General features: G+C 42.6%; 1 protein-coding gene across 2 annotated transcripts in view; it reads left to right on the plus strand.

The window, feature by feature from the left end:
* The window catches only part of ST8SIA1 (ST8 alpha-N-acetyl-neuraminide alpha-2,8-sialyltransferase 1), a 172,331-nt gene that overhangs the window by 32,283 nt on the left and 114,021 nt on the right, over window positions 1–26,027 (plus strand). Inside the window, exon 1 of one of the 2 annotated variants that reach the window (XM_067559233.1) lies at window positions 12,098–12,357. The exons of the other annotated variant lie outside the window; for it this stretch is intronic. Coding sequence (XP_067415334.1) covers window positions 12,098–12,357 — 260 coding nt within the window. Of the gene's footprint in view, window positions 1–12,097; window positions 12,358–26,027 lie in introns of those variants that run through there. 2 annotated transcript variants of the gene reach the window in all.

Here is a 26,027-nt window from a genome sequence, read left to right on the forward strand (position 1 = left end):
GCACCTCCTTTTAAAAATCTTGGTGTGAATTTCTATATTTCAACTCCACTCCCCCAAGATAGGTAAGGGCTCACTTCGTGAGTAGTCTGGAAACTGGCAGGGTACTACTGTTCTGATAAGCATGTGGCAATTCTCCAAAAAGGGCCATATTTTTGGAGTTCACTGTATCCGTCCTACACAAATCCGTATCATGTACCATTTGAAAGCTTATTTTATGTAAATTTAGATGAGGTCTGATGCAGAGCTGTCAAGTGGTGCTGTAATTCTGTAGGGGAGGTGAAAGAATGGTACTCAAATTGTGTCACTTTTTGCACAGTTCCAGCAATACTGCAACCTGACTATGACTACAGATTTTACTGTGAATTTAACACCTAATTGGTCAAAGCTATGAAGCGACAATGTATTAAAGGATGTGCATTGGTTCTGCATGGGCAAGTTTTTTTCCCAAAAATGATGGTGATGTTTAGCATGTGGCACAAATGGCAAATATCAACATTTTGCAATATACTAACATGAAATGTTTTCACATCGCATATTCTTAATTGTCAGAATATCTCACAAGTGACTATAATAGGTTTTTTGTATTTTCATTGAAGTTTTCTCACCAAATCAGTCTGTCATGAAGGTTGTACGCCAGTAGTAATAGATTGCATGCCCATAGTTTATACTGCATAGGAGATAGATATAAATGTATGTGAATTCCTGACGTAATACTTCTTCATTTGTAAGTTTTGTAGATACAATGTAGCATCTAGTCTGCCTAGTAGAAGGTTTTAATTTGTTGTTGCCTACGCATGCAGTATTAGCCTTTAAAATACTCATTAACATTTTTCTTTTTAATTCAGTGTCACTTATGCACTGGTCAACAGTAGTGTTTAGAGATGACAGTATCCAGTTTTATATTGAGTTTCAATCAAAATTCTCGCTAAACAAAAATGGCAATTGTAATGCTAACATATAGATCTAATTTAGCACAAGTCTCTATACTCGTACAAAATGAAAAGTGGTGGCGGCGGTAATGATAACAATATATTTTGGGAATTTTACCTCTACACGGAACTTACACTATATGAAGATATTGAGGATACAAGGCAACTAAAGCTTACATCAGAGAAGACGACTCTCCACAAACTTTCTGAAATGTGTTATTTGTCAAGAAAATCACAAGAATGCAAAATTTTCAAAAGCCGCCAGTGCTGGACAGAATTCTGTGATGCTGGCAGCAGTAGCCAGGAGAGATTAATTGTACTGATGGCTATTGGATTTGTTTTCTAGTTTAGATGGTGTGCCAGCAATAATCTATCACAGGGGTTGCTCTCAGAAATACACAATTTGGCATGTCAGAGTTGTACTGAAAACAGGATGAGAAACTTGATAAAATTGAGTGCTCTCACCAATGCTTCTATCTAAGGGAGGCAGCAGTTCAAAGAGAGGAGGATGACGTTGCACAGAAGATCGGTGGAAGACTTGATTGCTAAGGATGCAGTTTATCACTCAACATGTCTCTTTTTCGACTTGAGTAAAATGAATCTTGGAGCAAAACCATCCAGTTACATTGCAACAATAGTCACCTTATGACACTGCATTTTATCAGCTGATTGAAGAGAGAGACAATGATTTTCTGTACAACAAAAAGGCTCTTCTCCTATTCAAACTGCTAGAAAGATATAAAGCGCTACTTCCTGAGATGCAGAAACAACAAGCTGTTCCAGTAGCAGATTACAGAGAAGATTAGAAAAACACCATGGTTCTGCAACGTAATGCACAGCATGGAAAAGCCAAGTCTACCCTTTTCTATGCAGTGCAATAACATTAGCGGACACTATCCAAGTTGCTAGTAATTGGAAGCAGAAACTTAAGTAATCTAAATGTTTTCTGGATGTTCTTTTGGCAAGTGAGCCTGATGAACAGCTTTCAAATGAACACGTAGAATTATGCTTCAATCCTTCAGTCTGGAATAGGCAAAATGATAGCCTAAGTAAATTACAAATCACCTTTGGATAATATTGAGGTCAGTTACTTTTGTGCCGCAGTTGGTGCATTGTTGGATAATGAGGCATATAATTCAGCCAGCAATGTGTATCATCCTTCAGAAGACATTCAGAGAAGATGCCCATCAGTTGCAGAACACATAGTATTTAACAGTCCCAAAATTATCATGCCACTGCACAGAAGCCTTGTGCAGCTACATCATGAGTTGGGGTCTCACAGTTTAATTGGCATACTTTCGCCTCCGTGAATTTTGCATCATTTATGATAAGCTGAGGTGGTTCAGCACCAGTTGTGCAAAAAACAGAAGTAGAAAAACTCCAGTGAGGTGTGTGCCTTCCAAATGGAATTGTACCAATTCACACTGGTGGAAATCTCATCCATGAAGAGACGTAAAGGTGGAGACCATTGATGGAAAGAATACCTTCCATTCAATGGCGAGAGTGGCATCTCAAGAACAGACTGCAGTTAGTCCAGCTTCACAAGAAATATTACTGAAGAATGGGAAAGAAATGTCACTTACTCTCCCTGGGCAATCAGTGTCTTATCCAGTGTGCAGCATTTGGAAACCTAGACTATCAACCTTCCAGAATACTACATCCTTTTCAGGAGTCTGATTTGTGTTGTGTATCCCCAAATTTTACCTTACTTAAAAACTATTTGCTTACTTTTGTATTTTTAGGTCTGATTTTGTATCAGAGTACACTATTTCTGAAAAATTGCTTACTTTCTCATTTTTACTATATAATTATAAAATAAATCAACTGGAATATAATATTGCACTGCTACACTGAAATGTAGCATATAGAGCAGTATAAACAGGTCATTGTCTGTATGAAATTTTAGTTTGTGCTGACTTCGCTAGCGCTTTTTATGTAGCCTGTTGTAAAACTAGGTAAATATCAAGATGAGTTGATGTACCTCTTGGAATACCCCTGAGGGTATGCATGCTCCTAGTTGAGAACCAGTGACCTAGACCACATCCAGAACTGACTTGTCATGGAAAAAGTACTTGAGGAAATAAACTCTTGTCACATACAAATGAACATTATCAGAGATCTCTCTTGATTTATTTTAAGACTATTACCTTGTGATGTTCTACCAATACTAAATGATGTTGATATTGTTCATATTTCTGGACTGGTTTCAACCAGAAGCTTGCAACAAAGAAGAGCACCTATCTAGCAGTTGCATATGCACCTACTGTGCATGCCAAACCAGCTGATGTGGCCACAGTCTATACTACAATATATAATATACTACAATATATAAGGAAATGTCAGCAGCTCTAAGACAGCATATTCAGACCATCAATCAGCAGCTGTATGTTGTTGGTGAGCAAGTGAAATGGACTCTCCCAAATGAACTTGGGAAATTCTGGGGAGAAGCGGGATTGCTAGACCTTATTGATCCTGATGCATATGCATCTTGTACTGCAGATCAAATGCTTGCTGGTAAGCAAAGCAACCATGCTCTGTGTGGCTTGTTTCCAGTATTTGAGGGCCTGAGTGCTTTGAAACTTTATTCATTTGTTAAATGGGGTGAGCAGGGAGAGAAGGTATTCATGTAGTTCCAGCATCTGTCTGGCAAATGTTGGCTAACATGCAAAAGGTGTTTGAGTTTAAAGACATTGAATCCTTACAACATGCCATTAAAGAGCTTGATGATGTTGTAACTCAGCATATGCTACCAGCACTGGAGGAATTTCAGACCTGGGGAGATGCCCAATTTTCTTCATTCAAGTTCTGGGATCATTTTATCAAGGTTATGCAGATACTACTACTCAGGGTCCATGCAGAGCAAGATGGTGGTTGGAAACATCACCTACACACATGTAGCGTGCCATGCTTCCATGCTACTTCACAGCAAACAGGCCCAACTATGCCAGGTGGATACCAATCTACATTCTTAAATGTCCCTGAAAAAGTAAACGTCTTTGAAGCTGGGGAATTTGCTACGTGTCAGATTCCTGGTGCTTTCAATTGAATTTGGAGTTACATGAGAACAGAGAAAACAGCCATCAGAGACTCAAAGGGAGAAGTGGGGTTGTAGGACTGAGAAGAAAGATGGCCAGATGGACCCTCACAAGCTATGTCATGAGTGAATATGCAAAAGTTATGAGAGGAAGAAGTGACCTAACAAGTAGTGCAGACAAAGTTAACAAACAAGTCTTAGCCTTTGCACTGAAGATGGATGAAGAGCATGTTACAGCTCTCATCAACAATATGACAAACCCATTTGACCCTGAATCACATCAGAAGTGCTTATCAGTATTTCTACTGGACTGCATGTAACCTCAGATGAACAAGAGTCTTTGCTATTTTCAGTAATGTTGGTGAAGAACAAATGGAGAGAGTTGAGATGTGCACTTGATTCTGATAGGACACAGTCTTCAGCCCAGTTAAGAAATCTAGCGTCAAAACATTTGCTGACATGGCCCAGAAGATCAAATTTAAGTTTGGCTAGGGACGGATAAACACAGCAGCTATCAGTCCAGAAATTGTTTTCCACAGAGCTCTATTCTTAGCAAGATACAGAGATGATGTTTCAATGGCAACTGTTCTTAGTCACCCAATAGGACCCCTGTGTATGACCCACTTCTGTACTGATGGAACAATGAGAATAACAGATGAAGCTGAATTAGGACATCAGCTGGAAGCGCAAGCTGAAAGACTCCATGAGCGATCAGCATGCAACAAGGAAGCCACAGTGTACGTCAGAGATGCCATGGCTGTCATACAAGTTATAGCTGGAGACAAATTCCACACATTCAGTGAATTGGCTGCTGAGTACTTGAAGCTAATTTTGTAATTGAAATTTTTGATTGATATGACAACAGTAATTCTGTGAGAACTGCAGCAAGACAGCGCTGGACAGGATTTAAGGTTGGATGCAAGAAATGTGATTGATGGATGCCCTGTTCCTCCACGGAATAGGTTTCTAAACATGGCACCCAACAAGCAATCGCTTGTAAAATTTCTCTGTGACTATATGGTTCAAAATGCACCTGAGGACGTAGAAGCACAGACATTTCCTTGCTAGAGTCTCTTCCCGTGGTGGAGTAACAAAGTCCATCATCAGTAGAGGTGCTGGAAGAAGCCCAAGACTTGTACAGCACTCAAAAGGAAGCAGACACAAGGATGCATAATAATTGGCCACCTAATACAGATGTTTTGGTTGTTCCTGTTCACTGCTTTTAAAAAAAGGAGCGCACAGATAATGTAGATTGCAACAAGCACCATTACCATCGCAACTGACAAGTGTGTGACAAGCATCTCTTTATACCTGTGCATGTAATTTGTGATGCATTCATGCCTAACTTCTGCAACATACTTCCTGCTGTACAGGCATTAACAGAATGTGATTCTGGGTCATCCGTATTTGTTATTGGTGGGGGAAAAAAATCTATGTTTAATGTTGTCAAAACAAAGGGACCTTATTTCAGAGATCTTGCCAAACTGGGAAAGAGTGATGGATAAGCCCAATTTCTGCAGCAAAGAAGTAGGTAGCAGTGCGGTGTGACCACAGTGAGAGAGAAAAGGAGACCCACAAAGACCTGAATTGCTTGCACCTCAATCTAGTCAAACCCCTGCCATGTAAGGACAGTTTTGAAGAGCATGTCCTCTTCATCTTGGATGTCCTCAGACACTTGTAAACCAGGTATCGGATCACTATTGCAACAAGGATGGAAAAATGTGGATGATCTACCTCCTGTATTTAAGGGCCCAACAGTATCGGAGCTTCTACAAGACCTTATCTGGGCCTACACCAATAGAGGTCACTGCACAATCAATTATTAGTCAGAACAATCTTCCCTTCACAGAATTGTGTATGTGTCAAGGCAATGAAGACTGCGTTCTCAACAGAGATCAGAATGATGAACAAGATGATGATGATTGATGATGATGTTGACTAGAAATGTCACCAGTTCTATTACATTTCAATGAGACCTGTAGACATGTATTAGATTTTGTTGTACCCTTTACATTGTTGTTGTGATGCTCTGACATCACAAAGAAATCCAATTTTTATGTCTTCGAAAAAAAAGTATAGAGTCATTAAATGAACAAACAAATGCAAATATTTCAAAATGGTCATTTTACCATGTTGATGGTGTCATTGTTCCTGTTTCTATGGTAATGGCACAACGACAGCTTCACATCAAAGCTCATATTAAAGTAGACATACTGTACTTCATCTGAAAGCTTAGTGTGTGTGTGTGTGTGTGTGTGTGTGTGTGTGTGTGTGTGTGTGTACACAGAGGGTACATTAAGTTGACCAATTTGATGTCTTCCGCTTGCCCATCACATGGCTCCTGCTTTCCCAGTTGCAGTCATCATATAAAGTAACGGAGCAGAGTTTCAGCTCCCACAGCTGCAGAATGGGAAAAGTGAACGGGGACAAGAACTGTGGGCAGATTTTATATATATATATATATATATATATATATATATAATACACACAAACACACACATCTTGAATGTGGAAATCTTTTGTGTGTTTATCTATGTACAATCTCTTTAAATCTGTAAGAGGCAACAAGGCCTGAAGGGGATGGGAAAGGCTCTAGACAGAAGCTTTGCAGTGAATCAGAAAGAGAGAATATTATTAGGGATAATACTATTTCTCCTTATTGTAATAGTTCCTTGTTCAGTGATAGAGAAAAGTAATTAGTTTTGATTTTTTACCAGTGTCATATGGGAGTGATCAGTTGTTTTCATGAGACTTTGTCATTTTAAGCGGCATTTGAAATGAATCCAGGGTATAGACAACCTTGTAGTTTTGAACTTGACTCAAAAATGAAATAATAGGGACCAGTTTGGACCTGATTATTCAAGTCCTCTCTAAAATTCAGGTGAATGTGAGAGAGAGAGCGCTGAGTTTCCAGTTCTGGCCTGCGTCTAATAAATATAAAAGGAAATGAGTAATGTAAATTGTTTTTATATTATCTGTATATTTTGCCCCATTTTCTAGGCCCTGACTCTGCATTCCTTGCTTTCAAACAAATATTATTAGTATTTCAGTGGCAGTTTGGATTACAAGTTTCCTGTCTAATTGGATCTTCCTGTTTATTCTCCACCTGAAATTAGAATTCTCATTTTACAACATCAGTATAGTTACACCAGGGATTCACTTGAACTATTCTATTTTTATGGAAAGACCATTAATAAAGAATGAGAGATGGGAAAACACAAAAAATATCATTTGGAAGCAACATTGTTTCTTGAGAAGAAGAAAAAAGCCTGATTTTTTTTGAGCTCATCCCAGTGTAACTGCATTAATATACTCCTGGTTTATGCCTATGTGAGATCAGAATCAGGCCATGGACTGATTATTTTTCCCATGAGATGTCAGGAGCAGTAAAATATCTCTGTCTCATCTCTGTCTTGATCCATCTGGCTCCTTACATTCAGGAAATGGTGACTGTGTTACAGTCATTGTGACAAACAGACCATGGATTGTTGTAAAGGCAGAAAATAGCCCAGGGGCTTTATGCCATAACTTATTCATAACAGCAAAAAGAAAAGATTTAAAAAAACTTGATTTAAAAAAAATCCCAACAGTTTGCTTCAATGTGTTCTAGGAAGACATTATCAATATAAAAATCGCATATTTGAAAAAATTATTCTGTTACTAGTACCACTTTAAATTATTAAAAATGAAAGAATTTACAAATTATTGCTTCACCAGTTTTGTAACTGCAAACTTGCATTGCACTGAGTTGGGGCAATGAAACTATACTGGCTACTTACACTTTCTGTTTAATCTTTCATTTAGTAGTTTGGCAGCATCATCACAAATCTGGGTTTGGATTCACAGCTAGAGGTGAGCAAGGAGGAAGAGTTTTAATTTTGCAAACTTAAAGTTGTTCACTTTTTGTGAATTTCATCTACCTGAATCTTGGCGTATGAATAGATCTGAGTGATGTCTTTAACGCATGGGATACAGCTAGCTAAGCACAAAAAATAAAAGAAAACGAATGAATGATCTGCCTCTGAAATTGCTTAATTAGTTAGAATTCTAACTAACTAATTCTAAAGTCCAGTTAAAGTCCTTCTTGTTGTGTATTTTGTGTGCTGCCTAGCTTGCCATAGCTAACAGAGCTAGACTATTATGGGATAGCTCAGCCAGTTCTGGCTGGTCTTAGAGTAGGAGAATAAACCCAGTCTGTGTGTGTTTACATCTCCCTGCGTTCCTGTCTGCTGATTTCTCTCTGAGTGCAAGTAACTTCCAAGTATCCAAACATAACACTTCTCATCAGTAGATATCTTTACAGCAACAATACGCTACTGTAGATAGTACTCTTCAAACTTTAGAAATGCACAAGGACCTTTACAACCATAGCTCACTGAATAGTCTATCTACATGAGATTTATGGGTGAAAAAGCACAATATACAAGACATAGACATTATTATTACTACTACTACTACCACCACCATATGGCTAACATTAAAGTGGGCAGTATTAACTCATTTATATGTTATGGCTCAGACCTACCTTCCTTGCCCATTCAAAACTCCTCTTGAAATTGTATGCACCAGGAAGGCAAGGGGAGTTCTGGGTATTCAAGGAATGTACCTGAAAGTATATTTCATTGAAACTCTTACTTTACTTCATCACAACTTAAGAAATGAAAGTTAGGCCTGTAGTATCTGCAGATTTTCTCTTCCTACGCCATACAATGGTAACCAATTCATTATCATTGCATTTATTTGATACTCTTTATAACTTATGTCATTATTATGTCGCCTTATGAAGGTAAATATTCATATACCATGTAGCAGTTTGAACATCAAGAATTGTTTTGTAGTGGAATGTGTACTTATACAATCTATTCTGTTTTATTCTATGGGTGAAATCCTGTCCCTTTGTTTCCCCTCTTCCCTACCCACGCCATAAGCTCAGAGAAGCTTGCATGTAGCAGAACCAGTGCAATTACACTGACCATGATTTTTTGGTGCTGTGATGGATTCACTGCATGGCCTCGGATATGTCATTTAAGGCTTAATTATTCAAAAGTGCTAAACACCCACAATTCCATATGAAGTCTGTGGCAGTTGTGGGTACTCAGCATCTCTGGAAAATCGGGCCTTTATCATTTCCAAGCTTGTAAAATAGGGAGACTGATGCTTATCATTCTCTTGCTGAAGCACTTTGAGATCTGTGATCAAAAAGGCCTGCATTGTGGTGAAGATGATCGTTTCCTTATGTACCCTATAGGTTATACATCCTTAGACCAGTATGCTTGTTGTTTTACTACCTTAACTTATGCCTGTGTCTTACCTAGCAAATACCTATAGCTATAAGCTACAATTGCATGGCTCACTAACCAAAATCCTAATAGAGAGGAATCGAGGGACTTGGATCAAAATTCAGCTCTGAGTTCTGGGCGGGAAGATTCTATCCCAAAATCTGCAGAGAACCCCTGCACAAATCCCTCTTACTTTGGCTTTGCATAGGGATAAAGGATTTTTTTAATTTGTACTACAGTAATACCGTTAGGCCTCATCTGAGGTCAGGCCCCATTGTATTGTGCTGTAAAAACAGAGTGAGAGCAGATCCTTTCCCCAAAGAGTTCATGGTCTGAATAAATAAGATGCATAAAGGAAGGGAGACAGGCAGTATCCCTATTTGACACAAAGACAGACTGTAGGCCCTATCTACACTTACCTGTGAGATTCGGCGGCAGTCAAAGGGAGTTATGCAAAGTATGCAAAAAACTTGTGTAAATGACTTGTGTAACATCACATAGGATAGCTGTAGTGGAAGCAGATATTGAACCTAGACTTCCTGACTCACAGTCGAGTGCCTTAACCACACAACCGGACTTCCTCTCTCATTTTACTGACATTTCATATACCCACATTGAGGAATTTGGCCCTTAATCGGAGTAAAAAATGTCTGTAATTTTACAATACTCCAGAACTATTTTAAAAAAATACAGTGACCGCTGTCCGAAGAGACCAGAAAAATAGTCTGCCTCTGAAGATCAAACATAATTGTACTAGAAACTTAGAGAAGTTAAGTAAGTTAGTGTGGTTGCCTGTTAGAGATGGTCTTTAATTCAGGTTTCCCTGCACAGTAGCTCTATATGTTGTATCATCCAAAAATATCTTTATATTAGCTATGATGTCAATGGCACAGCTCAAGGGAGTGGTAATCCAGCACCTCTCAGTTTCTAGGATAGTGGTTTGAATCCAGCACTCCTCAGCAATGACCATCTGGTGCCCATAAAGGGGCTTATGTGAGATGGAGATGGTGGATTCAGTCTAATTCCTAGGGGCTGGCAGTTTCAGAGGAAGGTAAATAACTGAGAGTCTGATACTGCTAGTAAAAGTCCGTGCACAAGAAGGTTGGGCTGCTTTGGCTGGCTAGTGTAGCTTGTCTTCCTATTGAGAGTGATCCCTGGAGTAAAAAAAAAAAGATTGTATCCTGCAGGTATCAAATAGCTAACATTTCAACAGAATTAACTCCCCTAAAAAGGGGCAAAAACGTGTGGGTGGGGAGAGGACTGACAAGGCTAATCTAAATGAAATCCAGTCTCTCAGTTCCTCCTGCGCTGTCTCTTTCTTCGTGGCTAGCTCAATCTGGCCCTGGAGCACCATAAAACCATCCAATGCTGACAATTAGCTTTCTGCAGCTAGGCAAGTCAGCCGCAAGGGTGTGCTAAAGAGCGATGCAGAATGAGCCGTGGACCTTCTGAGGACCGGGATGGCACCAAATATGCATCTGTGATGCTGGGGTTTCCCCACCTCGCTGTGCTCTGGAGGCTGGGGCGCTTTTAGGGCGAGATTCCCGTATTGCGGCCCATTATAAGAATGGCCCCGGCTGATCTTTTAAAGGGGTTCGGGATTTAGGGTATAGCGGGGAACGTGATAGCGCAATGTAAACAATAAGTGGAAATGGTCGCAACAAAGGGTCTGCGCCATGGCGTGCATGGCTGTGGTCTGGATGCATCCTGGCGGCTTGCAGATCTGGGTGCAGAGGCGCTTTCCCCGCAGTGTTATAAGAGGAGGAGGAGGCGGGTGTGTGTGTGTGTGTGTGTGTGTGAGAGAGAGAGAGTGTGTGTGTGTGTGTGTGGGGGGGGGGGGGTGCAAGCATGCCGCCGTGGTGTCATTTACTGGCGGGAGCGCGGGGAAAGGGGCAGGGCAGGGACATGTACTGGAAGCAGGTCCGTGCGCGGAGGGGGATCCCGGGTCCAGGCTATTCGGGGTGGAAGCCCTGGGATGGCTCGCGGTGCCGGGGAAGAGACGCTGCAGGGTGGGTTCCTGTCTGGGGAGGGGGCCGGGCAGCCAGGTCTCCGCGCGCTGGTAAATCTCAGCGAGGGGCGTTCAAGACGGGAGAGGAGGATGCTTTGTGCGTGTGACTGACGCTGTGTCACGGCGGCTGGGAGGGGGGTGGGCGCGGAGGGGGGGGGGTGGGGGAGCGCTAGAGGGATCATGTAAATCTCCTCCCATTGCCCGGCTCAGCTTGATTGCCCCCCACCCCCCCTCTCCAGGGGCAGGCGAGCCAAAGCTAAACCTGCTGCCAGCTCCAGCCCCATCTAAACGGGTCAAAGCAGATCATTTTTTCCGGGGGGGCACAGCCTTGATTTCTGGTCCCGCTGCTGCCTTTCTCTCCCCCCTCCCTGATTTCAGGGGTGCAGGCGGAGGTTGCTGACCGCTCCTGAGCCGGGGGGGGGGGCACTGTTTGTTTCCACCGGTTTGGGGAGCAGGCCAGGAGCCCAGCAGCGGGGCAGCAGCAGCCCCCGTCAGAGGCGAATGGAAATTTCCAAAGGCTTGCTGCAGTGACAGATCCCCCCCCCCGCCGTGCTGTGTGCCTGCCGAGGGGAGGGGTGGGGAAAGGGGGGGGGCAGACCGAGGACCAAACGAGTGTGAGGAAGGGAGAGACAGCAGCCGCCACCGAGGGAGAAAGCGGCTGAGGTGCAGCCGGAGCAGCAGCAGCAGCCGCCCGAGGGAGGAGACCAGCCGCCTCCCCCCGGCCAGGTGGGCTGCGATGGCCCCCGGCGCTGGGCTTCAGGATGGCCCCTTTCCTTGAAGCACAAGGGGGTGGGGGGCCTGGGAGCGGCTGAGCCGTCGCGGCGGCTCGGTGCCTGTTCCGCGGCGGATGAGTGAGCGCAGCCCGGCCCGGAGGAAGATCTGCTGGAGGAGGAGGAGGAGGAGGAGGATGGCAGGCGCGGGGCCGGTGTGGAAATGCCCCCGCACCCGCTTGCCGGTGGGCGCCAGCGCCTTGTGTGTCTTCGTCCTCTGCTGGCTCTACATCTTCCCCGTGGACAGGCTGCCCGCCGAGAAGGAGGTCGTGCAGGGGGTGCTGCTGCAGCAGGGCAAAGCGTGGACGAGCAACCGGACCGCAGTCACCTTCTTCAGGTACCCCAGCGCCCAAGGGCGGCAGGGGACACACGCGGCGGGCGTCTCTTCCCCCACCCCGGGGATCCCCATCTCCGAAATCAGCCAACTTTATTTTCACACTCAGATCTCTCTTCTGTCTTTAACCCCCCCCCCCCTCCCCAAAACAAAGAATCCACACACAAATCTTTCGCAGCTTTAATTAGTCGGGGCTCTTCTGCCGGGCAAAGTGTTGGGGCAGCAAGTTGGGGAGCCTGTGTGTGGAGTGGGGGCGGGCTCAAGGACCGGCTATGTCTATTTCTTTTCTAATCCAGATAAAACCCAGGCGGCGGTCTCACTTCCAGGGCTGTGGTGTCTTGGCTGGACCCCACGGTGCAGTGATTCCTTTGGGCCCGAACAAAGAAAAAAGACCTGCCTGTTCCCCCGGCTGGGTTATTTGAAATGTTGTGCCTGAGAAACCCGACTGGGTTTCCGGGGCCTGGAAGGGAAGATGGGTAAGGATTGAGCACCTCACCCAATACTGGAATCAAAGCGGCCAGGAGTAATTTTGAGAGACCCTGCCTGCTTCTTTGCACTTTTATTATGCAAAAGCAGATGGAGAGTCTGATTTATTTTGTACGTGTCTGTGCAAACGGTGCATCTGTAGGGCCCCGGCCCAGAAAAGTGTACATTTCATCTCCAGCTGCGAAGGCGAAGGCTGCAGTTAGGACACTACAGTAGCATTGAAGGACCAGGCTCTTGCTGCTCGGGCATGATCCGATGACTGGTTTGAAATTGGGTGCAATGTAGGTCTGAGGCGCCTTGAAAATCGCTCCATCTATTGACTTAATCATATGATCGTTGGGCGTATATAGCCTGACTCCCCCCCCCCCCCGCGAACATCTGGCTTTCTTCCTCTCCCCCAGTAGCAAGCAGAAGGCTAGCGGCAGTAGCAGCCAGTTTCCCTCCAGAAGGCCCTCTTTCTTCAGCCAGTGCCGGGATGAAGCCTCTTTGAATGTCAAGGAACTCTGCTTCAGAACAACTGAATTGTTTTATACCACATCCTTGAATAACTCTTGGATGCCTTTCGACTTTCACAAATCTTTATCCTGGATCCACTCTAGGATGCGATTACTTTAGGTTCTGCCTGCCGCAATAACAAAAACTTTACACAGATCGTGTAATTCCTTAAAATCAGATGATCATCCTTTGAGGCTTTCAGGAAATATAACCGATCTCGGGTGATATAAGGGGATATGTGTCAATATCCTTTCACTGGCTAGGCGTGAAAGAAGCTTTAATGCACAGCTAGCTATAAGAGCCAAGCTGCTGCCGAGGACTTGTCCCATGCTATTGAGGGAAGAATAAATTGGAAAATGCTTCGGTCTGCAACAAAGGAGTCTGATCTTTTCAGATGCCGGTTCATCTTCATCCCCTTTATGCTACAGGGTCCCAGTTTTGTTTGGGTGACTCTTTTTTCAGGGCGCCTGGATAGCTGATATGGGAAATAGTTTGCTATATTACTTTTCAGTTCTATAAACCAACAGCTGGTTTGATGACTTCACTGGTGGTACATCTTTCAAATTTAATTTTAATTTTTAGCCATTTCCCCCAGATAGTACAAACAGCAGCATTTGGTGACTCCTCCGCTTACTCCCTTTACTCTTGTATTTTCCACAAACCCCTAAGCACAGTGATTATTGCAAAGTTGTTCCTTTGAAGGGAAGAAAATTGCCAAATAAAAGAAATTGTTGCTTCCGGGGATATTTTGCTTTAGAAGTTATAAATGGAAAATTTACCCCAAAAAATCGAATGTTTGTGCCAAAGAAAATTAAACTCTTAATTTTTCTTGTGTGCATTTGCTCCAGATAATTATGATGGCAGGATATCAGGTTAAACCCTGATCAGGTAATTGTGTCTATATTATGAAAGTATTAACTAAAATAAGAAGGCCTTTGTTCACATGGAAACTCAAGAATAGAACAGTTTTATGTTTGTGGGAAGTTCTACTAAGAGCCCTTCATTTGAATTCTTACTAGAAACCAACTGAGGTTATGAATGAAAGTCTCTTGCTCTGACTGGGGGTAGCAGCTAGGCAGCCTCTTTAAAGTCATATGTGTTGACTTTGAGGTGACACTGACTTCTGTCATAGCTAATAGTAATTTATCAAGATAGATTTAATTAAGTCTTTGTCTAATTTAAAGAGGACTGTGTTAACTGCTACTGTCCCAGGCCTCCCTGCCATGCAATCTGATTAATTGTTTTACTTTTTCTTTTATTGCAAGTACCCTTTACACACTAGTAAAATAAACATGCATTCAACTGATTATAGTTTAGAAGCTAATTTGCAAATGTATTTTAGGTGTAAGAGAATGCAGTCTTTATTAGTAGTCGTTTTTTTTACTGTAGAACTTTGGGTGTGCATTGTGTGGACATGCAAGTAGCCAGATCCTTGCCCCAAAGAGTTTTAAGTCTAACAGTTTTGTATTTTTTTCCTTCTATAAACTCTTCTTATAGCCATCCAGGCACTCATTTGAACCCCATGGCTGCAGAAAGTGATTGCCTCAAAATTGTTAATTTATCATAGCAACACTCCTTATAAGTAGAGAGGTATTATTTCTATTTTACTGACAGGAAGTGAGGCTGATGCCACAGATGTCTTCTATGACTATCTGGGTATGGAACCCAAATCTCTTAAGTCCTAGTCCACTGCTTTAGCCCCAAGAATATCCTTTTTCCTCTGTGCTCTATGCTCCTGAAGCACTTGATGTGATGAGGAAAGAGCCAGATTGTGCAAACCCCTCCTTGTGCAAATAATTTGTAGCCTACAGACACCAATGGAACTGCTCGCATAAGCGCTACTTATTTGTATGAGGTTTTAGAGAATCAGTGTCCCAAGTGAGAATTTACCTCTTATGAATTTACCTCTTAACTCTTATGAGGCTCAATATTTTAGCCCCCTCTCTGAGTTGTCCCATTGGCCCTACATGCATAAATAAGGACTGCTCATGCCAGTAGTAAGAGTTGCAGGGTCAGGCTTTTGATCTGGTACATTGAGATGACCACATATTTTAGGCACACTCTCGGGCTTTGTTCTGCAAACCTTACCTAGATGAGTAATCCTGACATGCACATCAGCAGGACCGTGCTTCTGGCTAAAGATTGCAGATGCACTTAAAGCTTTGCAGAATTGGCTCTTCATTATTAAGGTATAATTTTAGTTTACTGAGATTGGGTCTGATTACGCATTTCTTATTTAGATATAGCTTCTTTTGAAGTCCAGTGAGAGTTTGACCTCCTTAGGAAGAGCAGACTAGCTGCCTAGCATTATCATCATTCTTGCACTTTAAAGACGTTAGTGACTGAGACTAGCCAAACCGACTGCCAAGGAACAATCTTTGTTGATTTCTGACAACAGCAACTTTTAGTCAATCAAGGGGAAAACTGTTTACTCTTGTACTTCTCAGATTGCACGGTGGTGAAAATATTATTAATAGGTATATGAGAAAGAAATTATATAGTCACTAATTGATAATGGCTTATCTTTTTCCTGTGAAGTTTAATATTACATCCCACTTGTTTTGTGGCTTGTTCAGTTTTTTAAGGGCCCAGCCCTGCAGTTCTTATTTAGGCAAAACTTCTATGAACTATGGTGCTTCTCAGACTGCTTCCTGTGTTTTTACTTAGGTAAACAAAATAAAAGAATACATTTACCTTTCTCTTTTTTCATAGGATTATTTCACTTAAAGTTATTGCAAATAATGAAAAGATCTATTCCTACCCCTGATCTGCTCCTGAGGACAAAACTAGTACTACTACCCAGCCTCACTAAGCATCCCAAAATCCAAAGTGCTACATTCTAGTTATAGCCAGGACGATAGCCAGGGTTGGTAGCACCACCTATTGTTAAGGTGGCCTGATGCTTTTGCTTCATTCAGTGCACAGGATGTAATTGCTTAGAGCATGAATCAGGGTTGTGTAGTGAAGAAGGCTGTTGCCTATAGGATCCCTGCTTCATTTGTTGCAGAAGTTGGAAGGTTTGTAGTGGATGAGACAGGGGACTGCAGAAAGAGAAAGGGTGGTCTCCAGGTTAAAGCAGTTGAATAATGCTCTGGAGAACTGGAACTGTTTCCTGCCTCTTCACAATTTGTATGTGATGCTGGGAGCAAGTCACTTAAACCAAAATTTTCACGTGTGGTTACTAATTGCATGTTCATCGTTTTCTAGGAGATTGGCATGATAATCGAGGGCCTGATTTGCAGAAGTGCTGAGCACTCAGAGCTACGTCTGAAGTAAATCAGATCTTGTCATTGAACGTATAAAGTACTGTATAAAGCTAGGTACTCTGAAAAACTAGGTCCTAGGTATGTCAGATTGGGCACCCAAAAGTAGTGGAAACTTTTTACCTTAATCTTTCCATGTCACAGTCCTGGTCTACACTAGGAATTTACTTTTGTATAACTATGTCTCTCAAGGGTGTGAAAAATCCACACCCTGGAGAGACGTAGCTATACCTAACTTCCAGTATACACAGCATTAGGTCAATGGAAGAATTCTTCCATTAGCCTAGCTACCACCTGTCAGGGAGGTGGATTACATATGCCAAAAGGAGTGATTCTCACATCGGCGTAGATAGTTCTACACTGTAGCATTTTAAGTGTAGAAATACCCAAAGTTCCTCCTCTGCAAAAAGGGGACAATACCCTCCCTTCCCCATCTCACAGATGAGATCGAATTAAAGACTATAACTTGCAGTAAATCTTTCTACATTTCAGTTCTTTAATAAATATATAGTACTTAAAGCAATGATCTCTGTTTATGCTGTACAATGCTAATGTTAACATTAAATCAGCGAAGATTCTCTTTAGCCCCATCTGCCAGTTTTTGTCCTTGTGGCTTGGTCTACATTACTAACATATAATGGTATAACTATGTCGTTCAGGGGTGAGGAAGACGCACACCCTTGGGTAACTCACTTATACTGACCTAACTCCTGGTATAGACAGTGTTATCTTGATGGGAGGGCTTCTCCTGTTAACATAGTTATCACCTCTCTATGAGATGGATTACCTAGACTGATGGGAGAAGCCCTCCTTTCGGTGTAGGTAATGTCTTCACTGGAGCGTTACAGTGGTGCAGTCTTCCTTTTACCTCTGCAGCCATCTGTCACAGAAAGCTGACATTGACAAGGAAATTCAACACCACCTCTGATGCATCAGTGCAGCCCGATTCAACAATCCAGATCTGCCCCTTCCACTGGGAAATGTCTGCCCTAACTGTGATAAGATCTGTGGATCCCGGATTGATCTCGTTAGCCATCTACAGATCCACTTGCAATAACTGGCTATCATTTTATGGAAGACAATCACCTTCAAACTATGAGGAATTGCTGACTACATTGGCACAGTTGCATCAGTGCAGTATTTTAAGTGTAGACAAGCCCTTAGATCCAGTCAATGCTAGTTGCATAACTGTTACTATTCTGAAGATGTGTTTCAAGGTAAATGTGAAATTAAACTGCATATTACTCATGTTGATTATTTAAGTTTAACCAATGATTAAACTATTTTACAGGGCAACTAATTGTTTGTACTTTTTGGTGTGAGCAGAGTGGACAAAATGTATTTGAACGTATTTAAAGCTGGGAAATAATAGAGTAGGACAGTACTGCTTCAGGGTCCGGTGACAATTCTCTATATACGTCAGATAATCATACTTTGCATAGTCATTTTGCATTTTCAAAGGGCCAAATCCCATTCATTTTACTCACCTGAGTAAATGGGACTACTCAGTTGGGTGTGAATCCTGTGCAATAATTTCTGTTAATATTTGTTCACATTTTAAATGAATTGGTTCTGATGGTTTTCATGCCCCTTTTGTATTTACTTTCTGTGAATATCATAGTCCTTAATTACTATCTTGATTAGTATATCTGATATATCCACTATCATGAACGGTATCCTTCCCCAACAGGGAAGTGGGGGTTCAATGATGTGATAGTTCATCTGCGTTTGGTAGTGATATTTTTAATCCATTGTGTTAGTGTGTATGAGCTAAACAGAAAAGACAGACAAAGGGTGAGAGAAGGGAAAATGAACTACAGAGACATTTACTGACTTATCCCAGCTTACACAGGATGTCTGCAATAGAGCTAGGAACTGAATTCAGAACTTCCAAGTCCTGGCCCACTGCTGTCCCATTCCTCCTGTCTGCTACCTTGGTAGTATTTCCTTTAATTCTATATGTTCTTGTTAAGTACTCACGTCCAATAATGAACTTTAATTCTAAAATCTACTCTTGCAGTTTTGCAATGTCACTCTTCTTTAGGTTTGTGAAATATTTATTGCTTTGACAACTGTGCTATCAGTAAAAACAACGAGAATTCTGTAGCACTTTAAAGACTAACCAATTTAATTCCAACAGGCATAAGCTTTCGTGAGCTTCAGCTCACTTCCTCAGATGCAGCTTAATGCTGCTGAAATTAAATTGGTTAGTCTTTAAAGGGCTACAGAATTCTTGTTTTTGCTATATACAGACTAACACGGCTACCCCTTTGGAACTGTGCTATCAGCATTCATGCCAGAATTGATGCTTAATGTCCTCTATGTGTTTTATTGGATGTGTGTGTGTGTGTTTCCTTTTTTATGCATGGAGACTGGATGAATCTAGGGCTCAGTAATCTGCAAAACAATACTTTGCCATTGATTTCAAGAGTGTTAATTTGAATCCAACTCTGCTCCGCAAAGACTGAAAATTGTTACCATCTGATAGCTGTTCAGTGGTGTATGCAAAGAGAGTTAGTGGTTTCAGTCTATTTTGTGTTGGACATGTGATCACACCACAAAAAGGCCATGGGTTATGAATTATCCTTTTGCCCTTAGAATTTATTCCCATACATCAAGGCTTAATAGTGTGGGGATGTTGTTTGTGCTGCTGTAATCTGTGCTGTACTGGTTTCTCAAGCACTAAAAATACTTAATTTTAAATCTTTCTGTGTGTCTGTTTCTACCTCTCTCTGAGCGGTACATACAGATCTGATGGTATAATGTAAAAACTTAAGTTTTTTATATAACATGCATAAGTGGAAATATTCAAATGTCAGTTCATAAAGTTAAATTCATAGTAAGGCATATTTGGAAACCAAGACACTATTACTGAATTGCTGAACCATCCACAGCTCCCACTGAAGTCCATAAGAGCTGCAAGTGCTCAGCACCTCCTCAGGCCACTTTTACTGATGTGTCTAAATTTAGGGGAAGGTACCTCACTTTAACCACTCACGTTTGAGGAATACAGCCTAAGGACTCATGCTGAAAAACTGAGGCAAAACCTACACAAATGGCTGCATATAGAAAGATCTGAAATGTAAACACAGGCCAGCGTTGGCCTCTAGATCCCAGTTAGATTTCTGGTCCGAAACCTAACTGTAAATTTGCACTGTAAGATGGCAGGAGCTGGTTGTATTGGATCATCTGGGAAATCAGCATCTACATCAGAGTTAAGGTTGTCTGTGTATCTTAATGAGGGACACTATCAACTTAAAAATCCCACTTTTGTTTGAAAATTAATGACCTATTATTGTGGCAAGTAAAACCTAAAATTATTCTAACTGATCTATACTTTATCACTTGATAGCACTTTGTGTGTAGTCGGACTCACTGTTTCCTTAGTATAGTAGCAATGTGGAAGTCTTTTATACAGAAATGAAACACAGTAAACCATGTACAAAGACAGGAAAACATGAGTGCAACGCCATAAATATTAGCAATAGACTCAGGCAGGTTTAATACCTGAAAAATACTTTTGTCTGATTTTTAAAAATTGACTAGATTTAAAGTTGTCTCTATTTAGTTGTGAAATTCTTCGTCGAGTAGTGACCCTGTGAGTGTTCCATTGTAGGCATGTCTGCGTCCCTGTGCATGCATTGCTCCTCACTTGTGCTCTGCTATAAGAGTAACCAGCCATGGATGGGAGAACGCTTCTCAGTTCCTTCTCTAGTCCAGGCTAGAGACTGAACTTTAGCTGTCCATTAGCAGATTGTTAACTTTTTCAGAATTGTTAATTTTTAGCTATCTTTTGAAGCTTCCCTTTTCTTTTCTTTACTCCTTTATCTTTTATTTACTAACCTCCCACCCCCAAAACCACCAAAACAACAAAAAAACTTTATTTAGACTTTGTTTTTCCTACACCCTATGTCTGTGGACCACCCTGGACAGGGTATGCCTAGTTCACTGGGCTTCAATAAATGTCTCAGTTGCAAGGAATCTATCCTGGTGACTGATGGACATGCTCAGTGCGTCTGTTGTCTGAGTGAGAACCGCATTCCCCAGAAGTGTGGTTTATATCAATAACTGAAGCCCAGATCCAGAAAGGATAGAGAACTGAGATTTAAGCTTCTACAAATGGAGGTGGCCCTTCAACCACCTTCAGAGCTGAGCCAACACCCCAGAAGGTGGGAAGTCTCACCACAAACCTCCACATCTAAGGGAGGTGAGCCCAAGAAGGCGGCCATGAGCCTCTCATACAAAGTCTCTAAGAAAAGGGCCATGAGTTCCTACCACAAGCCCTGATTGAGCTGAAAACAATCTCCAGCTTGCACGGGATCATCAGTACCGATGACACTGAAGCCATCTAAATCCGGCACCCAAAGTTCACATGGTACTGCCCTGACAGAGCATGTTGGGCTTCCTAAGGACCTGATGGTACTGATTGTTGCTTGCCTGTGCCCAACAGGGTGTGAGAAATCCAGAGAAGGGGAAGGTTCCTTTGATACAGACAATGACATCAGTACCGTTTTCGGCGCTACAGACACCGATGGACCACACTACAGGTCCATATCACCAACTCCTTCAGTGCGGACACCTCTGAATAGTCAACCACCACTGGTACCAACACCCTCAGCATTGCCGGATTTCCAATATGTGACAGATCTTACAGTGTCTGATGCACCAGATTCACCTTGGGGCCCTGGTACCAAGTCCACCCAGAACTCCAGACACAACATCATGCTGTGCATCCCATTTTCAAGCAGTGAGTCAAACAGTGAGGAAGAGGATCTGGTCTCCCACCACTCTTCTCAGCCACCCTATGGTACCCATTTTCAGTATGGACCTCAACCATACTGCCCCTTTGATTCTCAGCCTCCATGGTATGAGCAGCCATAGTACCACCCATTGGGCTCCTTCCCATTTTCTCAATGGCCCCACTGGGATTCTTGGCGAGCACACAGACACCATACCTCCCATATCTCTAGCGTAGCCTATCAAGACCCACAGAGACATCCCCTTTGGCTGCCACATTGAGGGCATTTGAACCCCCTGAACCATTAAGAGAGGAACAAGAGGCTGAAGTCGAGGAGGAAGCTGCCCCCCAGACTAATTTCTCATTGTCATCACCAGATGATAATGATACCTCCTCCCCTGTCATTGGCAGATAATTTTAAGCTTTTTCGGAGCTGGCCCAGCAGGTAGCAGAGGCACTACAGATACCACTACAGGAGGTGACCAAGGCACACCATGAACCAGTGGACATTGTACATTCTTCTGCCTTGTCCAGAGTAGTGCTCCCTATTAACGAGTCTCTCTTGGATCCTGCCAAACCCACATGGCAGAACCCTGTGTTGGTCCTGCCAACATGCAAGTGGGTTGACAAAAAGTATTACATGCCAACACAAGACACGGAATTTCTCTTCACCCACCCAGCTCCTAATTTGATCATCCTGGGGATGCAGTGAACTCAAGAGTTCGCCAGCACCATCTCAAATCTAATCCCATGACAGGAACTGGAAGCGAATACATTTTTCCCCAAAAAAGATCTAGGCATCAGCCACCCTACATTCCATATTGCAAACTATCAAGTCTTAACGGCAGTATACAATAACTTAAACTACTCAAAACTCAATTCCTTTATTGAGCAGTTCCCAGATTCTCACAAAGAACAATTTAAAGCCATCATTAATGAAGGCCAACTGGTGGCAAAGACATCACTCCAGTCTGCACTCGATGCAGCTGACATGGCGGCACACTCCATCTCTACTTGTGATGAGACGAGCTTCTGCACTGCACTTATCTGGTTTCCCCAAAAAGGTGCAAATAAGTGTGGAGGACCTTCCTTTTCAGAAGATGGACACTTCCCTCCACACTTTAAAAGACTCCTGGACTACTCTTGGATGGCTTGGAATCTACATGCCTGGGCAGAAGACGAAATATAGTCCTCAACCTTCATTCAGACCATGTTTGTCAAAATACTCATCTCAACATTCATATGAACTCCAAAGAAAGAAGCCCAAGTTCCCCAGATGGAAACCTTCAGGGACCCTTCTCACGAGAGCCTGCTACGACAAGAGACAGACCATCTCCTCAGTGTAGGAGCCAGAAAGCCAGTGACCATACATCTAAGAGGCAAAGATTTTTACTCTCGCTACTTCCTGATATCCATGAAAAAGGGAGGTTGGAGACTCAGGTCTCAGAGCACTCAACAAATTTGTCAAGGTTTAGAAGTTCAAGATGGTCATGTTGGCACCAATCATTCCAGCGTTAGAAAAGGGAGGCTGGTTCTTGGCCCTCGACCTTCAAGATGCTTAGTTTGACATTTTGATCATACCAAGTCTCAGACAATACCTCAGATTCACACTAGGACTAGACCACTACTAGTACAGAATACTCCTTTTTGAGCTCTCATTGGCCCCCAGAACATTGTCCAAGGTCCTCTCAGTAGAGGCAGCCCACCTACGTGCCCAGGGCATTATGATTTACCCTTACCTGGATAATTGTCTCCTCAGGGTGCGTTCCTTCAACAAAGTCCAGTGAGCCACTCATACCATGCTGTATCTATTCAAGAATCTGGGCGTACAAATCAATGTACAGACATCAACATTAACATCCATACAGAGACTAGAATTCATAGGAGCAGACCTCGACTCCATCCAAGAAAGAGCACTTCTTCCACATCAGATTCCTCAGTCTCTCCACTAATATAGCGACACTGCAATCCAGCCTTCAAATATTGGCCAGACACTGCCTTCAGCTTTTGGGGCACATGGCCATGACACATCAGTGATAACTCATGCCAGACTTCGCATGAGATGCCTCCAATCATAGTTCAGTTCAGTATACAGACCAAACAGAAACAGCCTAGACAAACTGCTATCAATGCCCACCAAGATCAAACAATCCTTGAATTGGTAGAAAGATACAGCAAACGCCTGCATGGGAATCCCATTTGCCCAGTCTCCCCCATTTCTACTTGTCACCACTGATGTATCCCTCATAGAATGAGGCGCACATCTCAATGATCTCACAGTACAGGACAAATGGTTTCCATCTGAGACTTGCCTTCATATCAACATATTTGAACTCAGAGCACTAAGGAATGCATGTCCTCACTTTCTTCTGCTAATCAGAGGCACGCACACAAATGTAATGACGGACAATATAGTGTGCATGTATTTCATCAACCATCAAGGAGGTGCCAAATCACCCTCCCTGAGTATGGAAGCACTAAAACTATGGAACTAGTGTAATTTCCACAATGTTATAAAATCAGTGGCCTACCTACCGGGAGTGCACAACACAACAACGGACAGTTTTAGTAATAAATTCCCCGTGTCCATGAATGGGAGTTAGACTCCGTGGTACTCCACAACATATTCCAACAATGGGGGACTCTGACAATAGACCTGTTTGCCACTTACCAGAACAAGAAATGCTCCAGAGCGGGCATCAGCCAGCATTCCATGGGGGACACTCTCCTCTCATGGGAGAAGGGCCTTCTTTATGCCTTTCCCGCCATTCCTGCTATTGTTAAAAGTCCTGTTGAAAATAAAAAGAGAAAAAGCAAACATATTGATTGCTCCCACCTGGCCCAGATACAGGTGGTATCCTTACCGGTCACAACTAGGGCTGTGTCCACCGATGACTCTTCCAATTACTCCTTACCTCCTTTCACAGAATGAGACATGCACTCTCCATCCCAACCTGCAGACACTGCAACTCGAAGCCTGGCTTCTTCATGGGTCCAGCACCTAGAAATATCCTGCTCTGAAGAAGCAGAGGAAGTGTTACTATACAGTAGGAAAATTGACTACCCGACATACTTACGTACAAAACTGGACCAGATTCTAAATCTGGTGCCAGTCAAAAAGAGTCACCCTGGAAACAGTCACTTTACTGGTAATCCTAGACTACTTGCTGAATTTCAAGAAATCGTGATTCTGCATTAGCTTGCTAAAAGTACACTTAGCAGCAACAGGTAGAAGGGTATTCAATTTTCTCTCATTTGACTACAAAAAGGTTCCTTAAAGACTTAGTGAACCTCTTTTCCCAACCCAAGCTTCTTGCCCCACAATGGGATCTCAATCTAGTATTAAAAGGACTGACTAGACCACCCTTTGAAACCATGGCCACTTGTTCTCTAACTCACATTTCCATGAAGATGGTGCTCCTCATTGCTATCCCTTCGGCGAAAAGGATGAGGAGATAGCAGGTCTTATGGCACATCTCCACCCTTCACAGTGTTCCTCCCTGACAAAGTGCACATCCAAAGTTCAGCCCCAAAGTGACTTCCACATTTCATGTGAACCAACTAATTCACCTTCTGACCTTTTTATTCCAAACCTCACCAGGATAATAGAGAAGCCATCCTCCATACGCTCCACACGCTCCACATAAGGAGAGCCTTGATCTATTTGGACAGGACAAGAGTTTTTAGAAAATCTCTGGGGCTCTTCCTCTCCATTGTGGATAGGTGTAAAGGCACAGCGATTTCCGCTCAAAGACTCTCCAAATGGGTCTCGAACTGTTTCAAACTCTGTTATCAGATTTGCAATTTAGCATCCCCATACACAATCTGCACACATGCTACGAGATCGGTCTCTTTGTCCGTTGCCTTCTCCAAGGGCATTCCTATATCCAAAATATGCAGAGCAGCTACCTGGGTATCTGCACATACCTTTACAGAACACTATACCATCCTGGGGCACTCTGCTGCAGACGCTGGATTCAGTGGCACGTTACTATCATCCATACCAGCTTTGACTCCAAAGCCTCAGCCTCCAGTGGGGGATACTGTTTGGGAGTCAACTACAATGAAGCTACATAGGGATACTACTACTCGAAGAAGAAAAAGTTACTCACCTTGTGTAGTAATGATGCTTCTTCAAGATGTGTGTTCCTATGGGTGCTCCATAACCCATCCTCCTCCCCTGTACTTGGGAGTTCTCATCATTAACTCTGCAGTAGAGAAAGAACCGAGGAGGGGAAATCTTAAGACTCTAACAAGGATGCTGAGAGTGTTATTTCCCCAGTGCCCCTTTCAGGAACGAAAGATGTGAATGGGATGTGAAATCAGTTTCTTCTGTATAACATTTATTTTAAAGCGAGAACTTTGCTCTCCTGTAAGACAGGAGATACTGGGCAGCAAAATTTCCCCTATAGTTTTTCAGAGTAAAAACAGCAAAATCAAACTATATTGATTTCTTCCTCCACCACACATTGCACACCAGCATAGAAGAATACCTCCTGATCTTTCTTTTTGTAGATTTTTAAGCAGAAAGCAGACTACAGTGAATCCTCCAACCTTTTCTATTCAGCTGCTCCAGGTTACTTACATCTTTACTTCCTTATTTGTTTTGAGCATCATAGTATCACCTGTGTGCCTGCTTTGAATCTCTCCCACTTCCTCTTCCTCTCTGGCTTTGCCCAACCTTCAGGTTC

Source organism: Emydura macquarii, unplaced genomic scaffold (assembly GCF_026122565.2).
Source record: "Emydura macquarii macquarii isolate MOO-44397 ecotype Brisbane River unplaced genomic scaffold, CSIRO-AGI_Emac_v2 contig_2205, whole genome shotgun sequence".
In the NCBI taxonomy this organism is placed as follows: Eukaryota; Metazoa; Chordata; order Testudines; family Chelidae; genus Emydura; species Emydura macquarii.